Source organism: Sturnus vulgaris, chromosome 15 (genome assembly GCF_052056855.1).
Source record: "Sturnus vulgaris isolate bStuVul1 chromosome 15, bStuVul1.hap1, whole genome shotgun sequence".
Classification (NCBI taxonomy): Eukaryota; Metazoa; Chordata; class Aves; order Passeriformes; family Sturnidae; genus Sturnus; species Sturnus vulgaris.
Genome location: NC_142257.1, coordinates 16514840 through 16529552, shown reverse-complemented (window position 1 = coordinate 16529552; position 14713 = coordinate 16514840). Strand labels below are relative to the sequence as shown.

The window sequence follows — 14713 nt, the reverse complement described above, 5'->3', positions numbered from 1 at the left end:
AATTCTATGGAAGGGGTCAAGAGGCCTACTACAAAATCTGGGTATTTCTGTGTCTGTATACACAAGTAATACCCAAAGTATACAGCTTAACATATTTCAGCATGGTTGCATTTCTTCTTAGTCTGCATTTTGTAACTCTGCTGCTCTCTAAAAACATTCTCTGTCAGTTCTTGGAATAGCTCTATTATTGCCAGGGTACTTGAGAATTTTAAATGAGACTTTGTGTAATAAACTTCAGCAGGAAGAACAAATCTTTTCCTGGTGTTACAATCATGGAACTTAAGGACTGAGGAAGAATCCCTACAGTTCTAATGTGCACTAATTTAGATGAGTGATTTCAGAAGTTTATTTTGCACAGTTAAAGATCTCCTTCCACAAAGCTTTGTGAGGCAGCAATAAGATGGTTGAATAATGTTTCCAAACATTGAGTATGAATTTAGTCTTTGTAGTGTTGCCCAGTTTTAAGAGGAGGATTGTTCCTGTTCCTTCTTTCTTTGGGAGATGATGCTCAGGATGGTAAAAAGAAAACTCAGAGTCTGTGGCACATCCTGAGCTTAGCCATGATCTCTCTTGCCCTTGCTGTTTAGATGATGCATCTTTAATATTTGTATATACAGAAGATACTGCTGTGTTTTTATTTATGACTGAGTTTTCCATGTTTTCTTTTTATCTTGACAAATGGTCTGTGCAGTCAGAACATAACAATCTCCTTGGTGTTTAGTTTTGCAGCAGCAATAGAAGGCAAAGCAGTTTCTTTCAGAGGTGAAAATTCCAGCTCTAATTGCATTGAATTCAACATTGCTCATCTCTTGGAGCTCAGCAGCATCTCCAGATGGCTGTCCTGAACCCACTGAAAGAATTGCAGGTTGGTTCAGAGCTGCAACCCTTGTTGATGCTGAAAATTCATTGTGGGTCATAATTTTCTCTAACTTCTGTCTGGGTTGCAGTGATTGTGAAAATTCCAGATGTTACAACACCTAAAGCCTGTTCTGTAGGTCAGATAAAAACAACTCCTGAGTGCACCATGATGAAAAGCTGAGGGAAACTGATGTTCAGGTGTGAAAGAATGGCTTTGTAGCAGCAATGTGTGTGGTGGCAGCACAGGTAACTTCATGAAACTTTATTTCAAATACAGTAGTTTCTGTTCATGTATGGGAAGCCCTTTGCTCTGGGTGTTCCCCTCTACCTGTTCCTGCCTGTGTAACTTTGGTACAAAAATACTTTGCTTTTTTGAGAGATTTAGTATTTCCTAAGGAAAAAATTAAGTAGAGCTCAGGGCATTGCAATCAGCACTCATCTCCCTAAAGCATTACTAAATGTGCCTTTCATCTGAGTTTTCAGAAACTTTTTTTTTCCCCACTCAGTCCAGTCTCCAATAATGCTTTTTTCATCACATCAATCAAATCACAGAAACACAGGATGAAACAAAGCATTGGCAACAGCCCAGAATTCAAGTCGGGCTTGTTCTAGTCAGGCACTAATCAATGTCAGCTAAGGACAGTGAAGTGCACATGAGCCCCTCACTCACTGGGCTTTTTATATGCCCAACTTAGGGGGCAGGGGGTGCAGTGACAGCAGGGGTGACCCAGCTTCAGGAGGCAGATTGACCCAGAATTCGGTGAGTGAGGGCACAGAGATGCTCTGGCTTTGCTGGGAATGCCTTTCTGAAATGTCAGCAAAATAAGGACCTTGGAATAGCAGTGAGGATCCAAGGGAACACCTGGAAGGGAAACCTTGCAGTCCAATTTGGCTGAGTGCTGTCTCAAAATACACAAAGTACAAAGGCACACTTCCCGTTGTCTTTATGTGGACGTGGTAAATTTGACATCACTAAAAGGTGATGGCAAATTCAGAATTTAAATTCTGATGCCAGGCTCTGCAGAAAGGTTTGTGATAGTTATGTCTCAAGCTGGATTGCCTAAAAGCTGCATTGAGAGAGAGCTACTGCCACAATACCCACCAGACTGGATGGGGATCTGAATGTGTCCAGCCTCAAGTGTAATTTTGAATTCAGGATGTATTTTGCACAAACTTTAGGAGTTGATGTCAGCTGAACGCTGCAAAGTGATGTGGGAGAGAGAAGTGAAGCTGATGTGGAGTTTGAATAATGGAAGCCAATACCATGACATAGAACTAGCCAGAGTTGTTGGCCTTTTACACTGGGGCAGCAGTAATTTATGTCCTGAGGAAGAGACTTAAGGTGTCAGTAAGCAGTGCTGCTAAAACTGTAGTCAAAATACTTGACTATATTCCCACTGGATAAGTTGTTTTGATTAAAAAAAAAAAAAATCTCAAAACAAATCAAATCCACCACCTTTTTCTGTTCCATGAGTTGGCCTTTGCCCCTGCATATTTATTCTGCCTAATTACACTGGAAAGATTTCCAATTCAAAATGAAGGTTCAAAAAAAACTTGTTTGTGTGAAATGGAGAAGTGAACAGTTTAGACTTCCAATTGGAACCTTCAAAGCCTTTGTTTGACATTTTCTAAATCTGTCTCCTGGCTGTTTTAGGCTCTAAAAACGCTACTTCAATAATTAGATTGCCAGAAAAATTCCCACTAACCACCTAAATTTGCACTTGATGCACTTGAACCCGTTCCAGGTCGCCTGTTTACAAAAGACAAATTCTGTCCTGGTTCCTGGAATTACTTCTTACATTTTGGCATAAGGAAGCAGTTGTATCACAATAAAATAGTGGAGAAATGTTCACCTGAAATTCAAACTGATCAAGAGTGAGCAGGAATCCAGGCTTCCTACAGCCATTACTTTCCACTGCCTTAGTTTATTGTAATGTCCAGTAACAGAATAACTATTGCTTCTTTTTTGTGGTCATATATTTTGGATTTAGTTCCTTCTCAGATCCTCAACTGCTTACTGCTTGTTTAGTCACTTTCTTGATTACTGTACTGTTCCATCTTTGTCAAGAGTTAAATACCAAGCCCAAGTGGCCCAGCTGGTGTTTTGTGCTCACCACCTGGTGCAGAATGAAGGCAAAGCTGTCATGGCACAAACAGCCCCGATCTGGGAGCTGTGTCCCAGCCCAGCCTGGCTTAGAACTCGAGATAATTTTAGTAAGGAGGTAAAATACAAGTGGATCTTTATTTGAAGGCCTTCAGAGGCAGGCATAGAAAGATGTCCACAAAAGCCTTCAAATAAAGATCCACTTGTATATTGCCTCCTTATTAAAATTATCTCAAGTTTCATTTCTAGATTGGGGAAAAAGGCAACAGGCTCAGTGCTGAGCTGTGCTCCCTGGAACACAGAAATGCTCTGTGTGGGAGGCAGGTGCAGTGGATTCTCCAGAGTGTGACCAAAACTCCACTGGCCAAGCTGAAATGATTAAGAAGAGGCATTAGAAAAAATCAGACTAACAATGCAAGTAAAAATAATGATCGGAAGTTGTAAATAATTGTTTGATAATGGTTATGGAGGGAAAAGGCTGTTGCCAGATATGTACTAGTTGTATTGAAACTTGAACTACATTTTCTGCACAGCATCTTGGAAAATAATTCCATCTGTGATGTGAATTTATATTTTCTTCATGCTTAAAGGTAGATGATTGTATATGACAGACAGTAAAGAAGGTAAAAATTCCAGTAAAAGACATTTTAAAGAAAGAGAATAATGAAGTGAAATCTTTTAGACTATTCATAGTGAGAGAGTAATCTACAATGGTAGATGGTCTACAAACTTTCAATAGTATAGAGTAGGTTTCTAAGGTATAAAACCTCAAGCTTAGAAATCATTCTGGTTATGAAGTTGGGTTTTAGAGTCACTATTGGGTAAATTGGTATTTTGACATTCAGAGACCTTTTTCAAGAAGTAAAAGGTTAATAGCAAAGGCCTTTTCTTTTGTAAATTGTATTCTCTGTGAAAAGGGTTGTTGAGGGTGAATCATAAAATGCTTCAGTGCTTCTTGAAGAGAAAATGATAGAAAAGCAATTAGATTATGGAATCCTGAGAGTTCACATATAAAGTTATATAATTTCAGGACTTCTCTCCTATTTCTTCCACACTGACAGTGAATGTGTTTGAAATCAGGCTTACTGCTTGCCACCAGAAAGAGAAGCTTTATTTTTCAATTCTGTTCTTTTGTTTCCATATGTTGTATGCTCATTAAAAGAACCATAGTTGCCCTTTAAATCTCAACATTTCTAAACAATTTCTCTCGAGAAAAGACAACCATGATCACAAGGAAGTTTAATTTCAAGGCCCAACACATTATTTGCCAATCTTTGTAATGAGGAACATTAACATTTAAGGCTTTCATTTGTACTTTAAAAATGTTTAGACTCTCTTAATACTTCAAAGGTCTGAGCAGATCAATTTTTTGTGCCTGAAAGTAGAAGCAAGATTGGAAGTAACACTTTTGAGTCTTTTGTGCCCATCAACTTCATTGAACCAACAGCATCTGGTTTCCAATTAGGAACCATATTGGACACAGACTGCTCTCATTCCAATAGATTTTATGAATTTTCTATAGCAAGTGCAAGATTGAGCTTGAAATCTTCAATTCCAATGCCTTAGAATCACCATTAGGGAGTTTTATTTCCAAGCCTTGTCTTGGAATAAATGATATGAGGAAGCCTGTGCAGCCCAGAGACCAGACAAATGCTTTTTGCTCTGTGCAGTGTGGCTGGTCACAGTATTGTCCTGATGGTTATGGCTTCACTGGGAAATTTCTTGTACTTTTTTTCCCCCTGGGAGTTGGGGATGTGAAATCAGAAAGCCCAAGCATGCAGAGATCTACCAAATGTATTAACTAGATATGCAAATCTTTTGAAGTGGAAAATTCCATAAAATGCTCTCAGATCCTTCATTCTTTGGTGTTCCATGCCTTTCGTACAACATGCAGAGCAGATCTTGAAGAGTACTCTTAAAAATACTGTTCTGCAGCCTTCCAGATCAATGTACATACATATGTAAGCACTTACAGGGAAAAGCTGGAATTTTCTACAGTACTTTGCTTTCAATTACCATATCCATTAAAGACATCCATAAGGGAAAAAAAATTTTCTACTGTCAAAGACCACAAAATGTTCACATTAATAAAACATTGCATATTTACAAAATACTTTTAGTTCTTTATATTTAATGTAGACTTTAGCTTAGACAGAAAATATAATTCTTGAAGCATGCTTTGAAAAGCCCAGACTGCTCTATAACCTGGTGTGTATTATAAATCTTTACAAACTACTAAATGGAGGCCAGAAGGCTGACTTGCCAAGGTCATAGCCCCTAAGTAACACAAAAACAAAATCCAGGTTTTCTGGTTCCTGCTTTAAGCACTAGATATTTCCTCTCTGTGCTCAGAAGAATTTTTAATGTGAGTGTGTTGGCAAAACGGGGATTTAGCTGCCTAAGCTTTGCACTGAACATATTTTTTAACTTCTGACATTACTGAACTTTTCAAGTTAATGGTAGGAGACCACTCTGTTGTGAGTAGGTGAAGACCTGAACCCCTGATGCCAGCACATGCTAAATGATATTTTAACTTCTCTTTCTGCACCTTTTGAAGCAAACATCCTAGGAAAGCACTTATGCTTCAAAACCAGACAGTTGTGCTCGACACATTGGTCATGTGAACCATCCAGGGTGAGGTAATGGAACATTTCACACTGTGGCAGTGGCACTGCTCTAAGTGCAAGTGCTAATAACATTCAATCACAATACACATGTGATTTATAACAGCTTTGAATGCTTTATTTTCTCCAAAGATGCCAAAACTTGCAGCTTAGTTTTGTCCTCCAAGTCAATGCAAGGTAATAAACAGTCTTGCCATGTGAGAAGGCCTTATTTAGGGTACATCTTGCCCCATCTTTCTGATTTGGGTTCCAAACAGAGGAAGTAGTCAAATATTTAAAACTTTAAGTATTCAGATTACTGCAGCTCTGAAAACTTCTGCATTTAATCCACTTCAACGGTGGAGCAAGAAGCCTGTATTTAAATTTCTAGCTGTGATTTGTGCCCCTCTAACTGGGGGTTTTAACAACTGCTGGTGTAAACAGCCATGAATAATGAATTATTATGCCTTGAATCAGAAAAACAAACAACAAAACAAACCCTAAATGTCCTCTGATGCAGAATCTCTCAAAATTGCTTAGTTGCAATTTCTAGTGGAGATAGGAGAAGCTGAAGTTAAGGCAATACTGCTTCATGTGGTAGTCAGGGTCATGGGTTATACACTTGGACTCTCCAATCTCTCCTGTAGCCATTGCCAAGCCTGCTATGTCCTGCACCAAAAGGAACACTCTCAAGCCTGAGAGGATGCCATGCTGTGACCTCCTCAGCTTTTTATGTATTTCATAAGCATTGAAATTATTTAGATCTTCCAACTAATCTGGTTCTTCCTTGCAGAATTATTATACTCCCTGTAAACAGAATGAAATGGCTTTAGTATTGCTTGTTATATGCAAGCCATGTTCTTATTGATTGCAGATTTAAGAAGAAAATGCTCATTTACTAGGAGTGTTTTCTGTGGTGATAGGCTTTGCTTCCTGCCTTTTCCTCCTTCTGGTCATTCATTTACTTAAATGCTGAGCATGAAGCAGAAAAAGCTGTAGCAAGTTGTGAGTGTGAGACAGGTAACTCAATAGTTAATGCTCTATAGCTGATGGAATACATGGCAGGGTAAGCAGCAGAGGGAATATCATGTGGAAGGCTTGTTTCTGATATAATCTAATACAGAAAAACCTAATTTAATTTACTAAGCTTTTAGTGGAACTACCTTTTGTTTACTTCATAACATGCAATTTAAAATTCTTTAACACATTTAAAACATTTTCAGCAGCTGTGAAGGTGCATGATCCCATCTCAGTGTTGGCTTTCTGGTACTCCCTACTTTGACTGCTGGAGCAATAGCAGATCAGAAACTATAATAAGGAGCAAGTGAATTCAATATCATCCATTATTAGAATTTAACTGACGGAATAAACTAATTCCAAATTTCAAGGACAATTGTAGTTCAGTCTCTGAATCTTTGCAAGAGAGAAAATAGATTGTTTAAGTTTCATTCATGATCTCCTACGTAATTACTGTGCAAGGGAGCTCTGTTCTAAGTGGAAGAAATCCATTTAGATTTCTTCCATTAAATCAATTTAAATTCCTTGTTGTTTAAAGCTCCCACACTTTGTGTCCTCCGTGGTGAATCCCAGTGTGAATCCCAGGGGACAAAGTGGCAGAACCCTTCTGGCATGGAGTCACCTTCCCTCTTGGCACATCTCCCAGCAGGAGTGGATTCATGAGTAGAGATACACAGGTTGCTGATATTTTAGCCTATTTGAAGGGCATTTAAGGCTTCTTTCCTCGGCTGGACTTTCTAATCTCTATTTCAGAGGAAGCAGTAATCTTCAGGAGTGTCTTGGATCTGGTGGCTGTTTTCATTTTATAGTACTGTAAGAGCAGTACGTGCTTATTCCAGCAGCCACAACATTTAAAAACGAAGGCACAGGTGCAAAGATTGTTTGCTTAGCTTACCTCATTCTTGACAAAAAGAGCAAAACAAGGTTTTTTTGGGTTAAAGAGAAGAGCGATCGCGGCCGCGAGAGGGCACCGCGACCCCGAGGCTGCTCCGCTGCGCCGGTACCGGCGGCTCACCCCGGGTCCAGTCTGTTCCTAGCTCCTGCTAAAAACCCAGTTCGAGTTCCTCGGCATTGACAGGCTCCCCGAGTGTTTGCTCTGTGGCCTTTTTAGGCGATGTGCTCGGAGACTTTATTTAACTCGCTCTATGTCATCGCGTCCCCGGCGGTTGCATCAGTGGCTTTAAAATTAGGCGGGTTCGAGCCGAGCACGTTTGAAATGCCCACATCAGCCTGATCGTGTGAAGAAGCATTAAGTGATGTGCCTGATGTGCTTGAGAGCTCCTCTTTGAGCTGTTCAGAGAGCCTTGTGACTTATGATAAGATTCAAGGCTTGATTCCTTTGAAGTGATCAAAATTAGTCATTTCCTCCCCTCCCTCCGGGTTGCTGCTGCTGCTGGAAGCTCTGCCCTGTCGTGCAGGTAGTCCTGCAGCACAGCCTTCTGTGATGCTCTTTTGCTCTTCAACCACAGTGCCACATGCTTGGATTCCTTTATTGGGTCTTACTTTTTGCCCATAAACTTTTATATTTCAGGACTTCATCCAAGTGACCAGTTCCCATCAGGCCTCTAGACAACTGACTATTGTGCATGCTAAAAAATGAGCATTTGGGAGCCGTCAGCTGTCCTGCACATGTGCAGGCCACATGCACAGCACCAGTGCAGCGAGTCCTGTGCTTCTCAGACTTGTCACACTTGCTGCACAGCGTGTGCCTGTGCACAACTGCCCAGGAAGTCCCCAACAAGGGACACAGTGACGTTATGATGACACATCATGTAATTTATCTTGAAATTAACCGTAAACACTTGTGCTTGCGTATTTTGCGAAGAATGTGTTGGAAGTTCAAAATTGTCTAGAAAAGGGATTTTTTAATTTTTTTTTTTACTTACCTCTTCCCCAAGCAGCTGCTGGGATGGTCTGGTTCTGCCTACCCTGCTCCCAGAACTCAGCTTTCCTAGGCTGGTGTGGGGGGTGCTGTTGTAAGGTGGAGGTACTGATGATGTTGATGGTGGATTCTTGAGAGAAGGCACCTACAGAAGCACTTAGGTGGCAGCACTGCTTGAATGTAAATATACTCTGAACATCTGCTTAATAAATGTCATCCTGTGCTAAAGGGAAAGAAGCAAAACTACTTCTTTTCTTCTTTACTTGAAAACAAATATGTATTAGTCAGTTTTCAGAGATGTTCTAAGTAGTGAACTACTAATTTACTAAGAGAAACTATATTTCTTTGTACTATATTTTTTATTGCAGGCAAGATTTAAATCCCTGCTGAGCAGACAGCACACCTTTGATAGTAATCTTGTTTGTAGGGAGTTTTACATATATGGAAATGTTGGTAGTGTCTAATACTCAAGGAAATAGTATAGATAAAAGCTATCTAGCTTGAGATGGCTCCTAAAAATAACTTGCTAAATTTGTATTTATATTAGGAAGAAACACTTTATATATTCAAATTATCTGATAATTTGTAGTTTTGTGCAGTTTTGTGTTACACAGGCTGTGCTGACCTCTGCCAATGCCCTAGAAGGAGAATGAAGAGTGACTTGTTTGCCAGCTTGTGGCAATTGCTGTGAGCCAGAAGCCATAGGATGTGTGTAAAGGAAAACCAACAGAGTTAACACTCTGCTCCACGTTGTGTGTCTTGAGATTATGGGGCCATCTCCCTTTAAGAGCTGTTTTAACTGGAATGCAGAAAAATTTTTTATAAAAATTAAATATATTTCAAGGATAGGCTCCGCTTTTGGCTCATCAATTTTTCTGCCACTGAATTAGGTTCACTTGTCTTTTAGGGAAATTTTATTGTGAGGGATTACCACTGAAGCATGGAATATGTCAACTGCTTTGGATGACAGTGTTGAAGAGGTTTTAGAGATATTGTTTTTTAGAATTTGAAATCCATCACAGATAAACAGTTACCAAAAATTCCATCAGGCTATGATGTCTGCATCACCTACAATCTTATTTACTGAGCATCCAACTGCTTCTGTACCCCATCCTGAGGCGAGGGGTGTGTGCCTCTCCTTAGGGCTGTCTTCAGAGCTGGGAAGATGATTGCTAGTGAACCAGAACAGGAAAAGAGCCTTTCCTTGGAATGAGGTTGCCTGGCTGCCAAGGAAAGTTAGGTTCCAACAAAAGTATTTCCACTGTCAGAACGAGCTAAGGGCGTACACCATCAGGCTGTGTGGAGGAGAATTCAGAGCTTTCCGAGTACTTTGTCTTCTTAAGCAGTGTAATTTCTGTCTTGCCTGGTCTGAAGCAGCTGTTCCTTGTTCAAGAGCTGATCTCTTGTAGGCTCACACTTGAGGGAGGGTGCTTGCCTCAGAATAGATAGTGCTGAGTGTTGGTGACATGCCTGGAGCTGCCTGTGTGCTTTTGGCCTCTCGAGAGGGAGCAGGAGAGGGGCACGGCTCGGCCCCTCTGGTTATCACTGCTGCTTTGGGCACTGCGAGCCTGGAGAGGGCCCTGTGGCTTTGCCCCTCTCTTCTGTTCATGCTGGGGGTCAAAGTCATTCTCCTCTGCCTTTTGACCCAGGAAAGGAGAGGATAGTTTGGGGATCCAGGCAGGGTGATGCACACTTTCCGAAGCTTTTGGTTTCTGTGGATTTGGGAGAGATGAGGGGGATAGTGCTTTCTAATCTCTTTTGAAGCAGCATAAAGCAGCCCCTTGAAGGGGTGACAGCCGAGTCCCTCTGGGCATTTTCAAACCTTGTGTCACTTGCCACTGAGCCTTCTTGGGCTGGATACTGCTCTAAAGGGCCACTTCACTGAGCTTTGGGTTCTCATGTAAGGAGTTCAATCTCAAGGCTTGATTAAGGTGGTTTCTATTAAAAAAATACAATATTTCATGCTAATAATTCACTATTATATCAGAAAAACAACTTTCTTGCTTTTTCAGACAAAGACCAGGAGAACTGAAGGTTAACTTGTGGTCTTGCTTGTGTTCTTTCACAAATTTGCCTCCACAGGGAAACCCTCCAGTGTCAAATCTTTGCTTTTTACAGAAGTAGCTGCTTTGCTGGCTGTGAAGGAGGACACTTCACTGGTTTGGGCAAAAGCAGCTATCCAGGAGGGCAGGAATGACTCGGGTAATGCCAAACTTCAGTAATCAAAACATGAAGAAGACATTGCCAGAAATGAACAGGTTATTTAGGATGTGCTACTGCCAACTGGAAGACCGTATGTATAGCTTGTGGTGAACAACTTAAAGTGCTGTTTTTCCTACTAGCCCTTCACTTAAAATAGTAAATATTTGTAGAGAAAAGATGAAGGCACACAACCTGAGTCCTAATGCAACAGCCATGTCAGATCTTTGGAGTGTTGTGAGGGTTTTGTGGTACTGCTGGCCATGATCCTTGTTGAAAACTTCCCTACCCACAGCATCAGAGCCTACACTCCATAGTCATGGACCACAGGTCTGTGATGCAGATAAAGAAAATATTATCTGTGTTCCCAAGTAAGTTAGTCATAAACCTGTCTTTTGAACTATTTTTAAGTATGTGAAATAAGAAACAAGGTTTATTGAAACAGGCAGATGTTCATGATGTGCATACACCAGCTTTATTTTGGGTCAGGAGGTCACTGTGTTTGGTGTACTACAGGGAGACCCTTCCTTATAAGGGGGCAAGACTTACCTCAAAAAAAAAAGCCTCGTGGCAGGATTTTCCCAGTGCTCTAGGACTTTTCAGGGTGTGCTGCCTTTTTTGGCTCTCTTTAGGTAAAATATCTGAGCCTTAAACCGCACCAAATTGGAACAGAATGACCACGTGCAGGGACCCTGCTTTTGTCTTATTAAGCAAATTTTTCCAAGTTTCAAACTTTTGGTGCTGAACTTCAGCGCTCGAAGCCCAGCAGCGACCCCAGTCCCGGTGCGGGAGGCGCTGGGGCGGCGGCGGGACAAGGACGGTGCCGATGTCCGGGGAGCGGAGCCCGGGTGTCCCCGTGATGTGCGGGATGGAGCAGAGCCCGGGTGTGCCCGGTGCTGTGCGGGATGGAGCAGAGCCCGGGTGTCCCCGGTGATGTGCGGGATGGAGCAGAGCCCGGGTGTCCCGGTGATGTGCGGGATGGAGCGGAGCCCGGGTGTCCCCGGTGCTGTGCGGGGAGCGGAGCCCGGGTGTCCCCGGCCGAGCAGCCGCCGCCAGGGGGTACTCGGAGAGAGCGAACGCGGGCAACAAAAGGCGGCGGAGCTTCGCCGGCCGCAGAGGCAGCGCGGAGCCGCTGCGCGCCCGTTCCCGTGCTCCAGCCCGCACATTCCTTCCCGAAACCCGAACCGAGGCCGGGGGCGGGCTCGCCCCCTCTCCGGGAGCCGCTTCCCCCCGGCCGCGGCGCCCGGCGGGGAGGAGAAGAAGGGGCTGCGAGGGGCCGCGGAGTCCCCTCCGCGCTGTCCCCGGGCCGGCCCCGCTCCGCAATGCCCCGGTCCCTTCCCGGTCCCCGTCCCGGTCCCCGCGGGTCCCGAACTCGCGGCGCAGCGGGCCCGGCCCGGGCGGGCGGTGACGTCAGGCGCGCCGGCCAATGGCGCGGCGGGGGGGGCGCGCCCCGCTCCATCCCCGCTCCGCGCTCGGCAGCGGCGGCAGCGCCGCTCCGGCACCGCTCCGGTACAGCCCGACACTGCTCCGGTACTGCTCGGCACTGCCCCGCACGGCTCCGGCACTGCCCGCGGCGGGGGCGGGCCCGTGGCCGAGGGGTCGCTGCGAAGCCCCGGCCGTCCCCTCCGCGGGTTACCTGCCCGGCCCAGGTGGGGCGGTGCAGAGCGGAGGAGGCTGTTTTGGAGGTTGCCGCCGCTCCTGATGGATGTTTTGTGTGTGTTTGCCTCCGCTCCCGGGTTCTCTTTCATCTGAGGACGCATCTGGCTCGAGCTCTGTTAAACTATCTGCCTTCTGGTACCGTTCGTAGATAACAGAAAGAAACCTGAGCCCGAAAGGCAATTCCCCACCTTCTTCCACCTAACGTGACCTTCTCGGGCGCCTTTGAAGCTTTGCTGGTGCTCCGGCGATGATGGCAGTGGTGGGTTCCCTTGGGCTGTACTAAGAGCCTCTTGTTTTCTTTTCCCTTTTTTCTTAGAGGCATTTCATCTTTAAGGGCCGGCTGCTCGCGCTCACTTTTATACCCACTGAAGCGATCGAGAACCATGGTGTCTGGTGGAAGAAGTGCGTTTCTGTGCCTTGGAATGATCCTGAGCTTTTGGAGCTCCGTGAGTTGGATGCCTGTTGGAGGATGCCCGCATAAGTGTACGTGTATTGCTTCCAACGTGGATTGTCACGGACTGGGACTCAAAACTGTGCCGAGGGATATTCCCAGGAATGCGGAGAGACTGTGAGTAAAAACCGTTAAGGGCTTCTCGAGCACTTGTAGGAACACCTGGGACGAGTTTCCCAACACCTGCCTATCAGTGCAGAGTGCTCGGTAACAGGAGTTTTAGCAATCCAACACGGATTAATGTTTTCAGGAGGGAAGGGGAGGAGCTTTTCAGCAGTTCCAGCACTCCTGCCGCTGTGCCTTTGTACGAACGGATCGGTTTCAGAGTTTCACGTTAACTTTCAGCTGCCGCCCGATCGGGTTTTGCAGTGACTTGCTTGAAATGGAGTTCGGAGCGGTACCTGGAGTGCTCCCGGCTGTAATCACTGTCAGTGCAAACACCAATTTAATATGCAATTAGAAACCTGGATGTTTTCACCTGGCGGCTGGTAGCAGTTTCTCCTTACTTTCTCAGCGTGGTGATTTCATCACCATGGAAAACCGACTGCTTCCATAAACTAATTCAAATGGAGAAATCACATTAAGCAGCTTCTAATTTCTGTTTTAAACTGCTGCGGGGAAGCTGCTTATTCAATTTTTAATCTGCTTTAGGGTCTATGATAGCAGCGTAACGCTGTGGGGAGCACGGAGAATAATGAATGTGCTCGTAGCAAACCCCTTGTATTGTTAAGTTCTCGGGAGTTTTTTAGCTGACTGTTTTACTTGCTCAGTGAGTTCCTAGGGAGAAAGCTGAAAGCAAACTTGAGTTTTCTGATACAGTTCTGGCACTCGCCCGGTGCAGGGGACGGCGTCTCTGACGTGCCTTAATGCATAGCAGATGGCACATCTCAGAGAATGCCCGGTGCGAGATAGGGACACGTCCAGGGAGGGAGCAATGCTAAACTGAGCCTGTGCCGGTCCGGGACAGGGATTTATCCAGGGAGCGATTTAAACTGAGCCTGTGCCGGTCCGGGACAGGGATTTATCCAGGGAGCGATTTAAACTGAGCCTGTGCCGGTCCAGGACAGGGAATTATCCAGGGAGCAATGCTAAACTGAGCCTGTGCCGGTCCGGGACAGGGATTTATCCAGGGAGCAATGCTAAACTGAGTCTGTGCCGGTCCGGGACAGGGAGCGATGTTAAACTGAGCCTGTGCTGGTCCGGGACAGGGATTTATCCAGGGAGCGATGTTAAACTGAGCCTGTGCCGGACAGGGATTTATCCAGGGAGCAATGGTAAACTGAGCCTGGGCCGGACCGGGATTTATCTAGGCAACAGTGTTAAACTGAGCCTGTGCTGGTCCGGGACAGGGACATGTCCAGGGAGCGATGTTAAACTGAGCCTGTGCCGGTCCGGGACGGGGATTTATCGAGGGAGCGATGTTAAACTGAGCCTGTGCCGGTCCGGGACAGGGACATGTCCAGGGAGCGATGTTAAACTGAGCCTGTGCCGGTCTGGGACAGGGATTTATCCGGGGAGCGATGTTAAACCGAGCCTGTGCCGGTCTGGGACAGGGATTTATCCGGGGAGCGATGTTAAACTGAGCCTGTGCCCGGCTCCTCCGCACGGCGCTCCGGGGTGACCCCAGGAGAGCGCACTCAGTTGTGCCTCATGTGGATTAGCCCGTAACTTAAAATGCTTTTGAACTTGTAAGCAAATGCTGTAGATTGTATGGCCTGACTTCCTGTTTTATTTCCTTCTGGGTCATAGACTTGGGGAAACTTCAAATTCTCAGGCAGTTTTTCCTCCAAGGAAGAAAGCTGGATGAAGTTACTAAGCAAACAAAGTTTGTGTGCAAAGAGCCCTCCTAAAGGCTAAGTTCTGTCCCAGAATGAAATTTTATAGAATCCTTGGCTGTTTCTAAATGCATTTTATAGCACTGAGAGCTCTTAAATGATAGC

The 14713-nt window shown here is 44.6% G+C and overlaps 1 protein-coding gene across 3 annotated transcripts in view; it reads left to right on the top strand.

Annotated features, from left to right (window-relative positions):
• The first annotated feature begins 12124 nt into the window (after positions 1 to 12124).
• SLIT3 (slit guidance ligand 3) overlaps positions 12125 to 14713 on the top strand; it is a 465006-nt gene continuing 462417 nt past the window's right edge. The window contains exons 1-2 of one of the 3 annotated variants that reach the window (XM_088173839.1): positions 12125 to 12193; positions 12639 to 12890. In XM_088173839.1, coding sequence (XP_088029965.1) covers positions 12706 to 12890 — 185 coding nt within the window. In that variant the 5' untranslated portion in view covers positions 12125 to 12193; positions 12639 to 12705. Of the gene's footprint in view, positions 12194 to 12253; positions 12891 to 14713 lie in introns of those variants that run through there. The other 2 variants (XM_088173838.1, XM_088173840.1) reach the window with 2 other exon arrangements.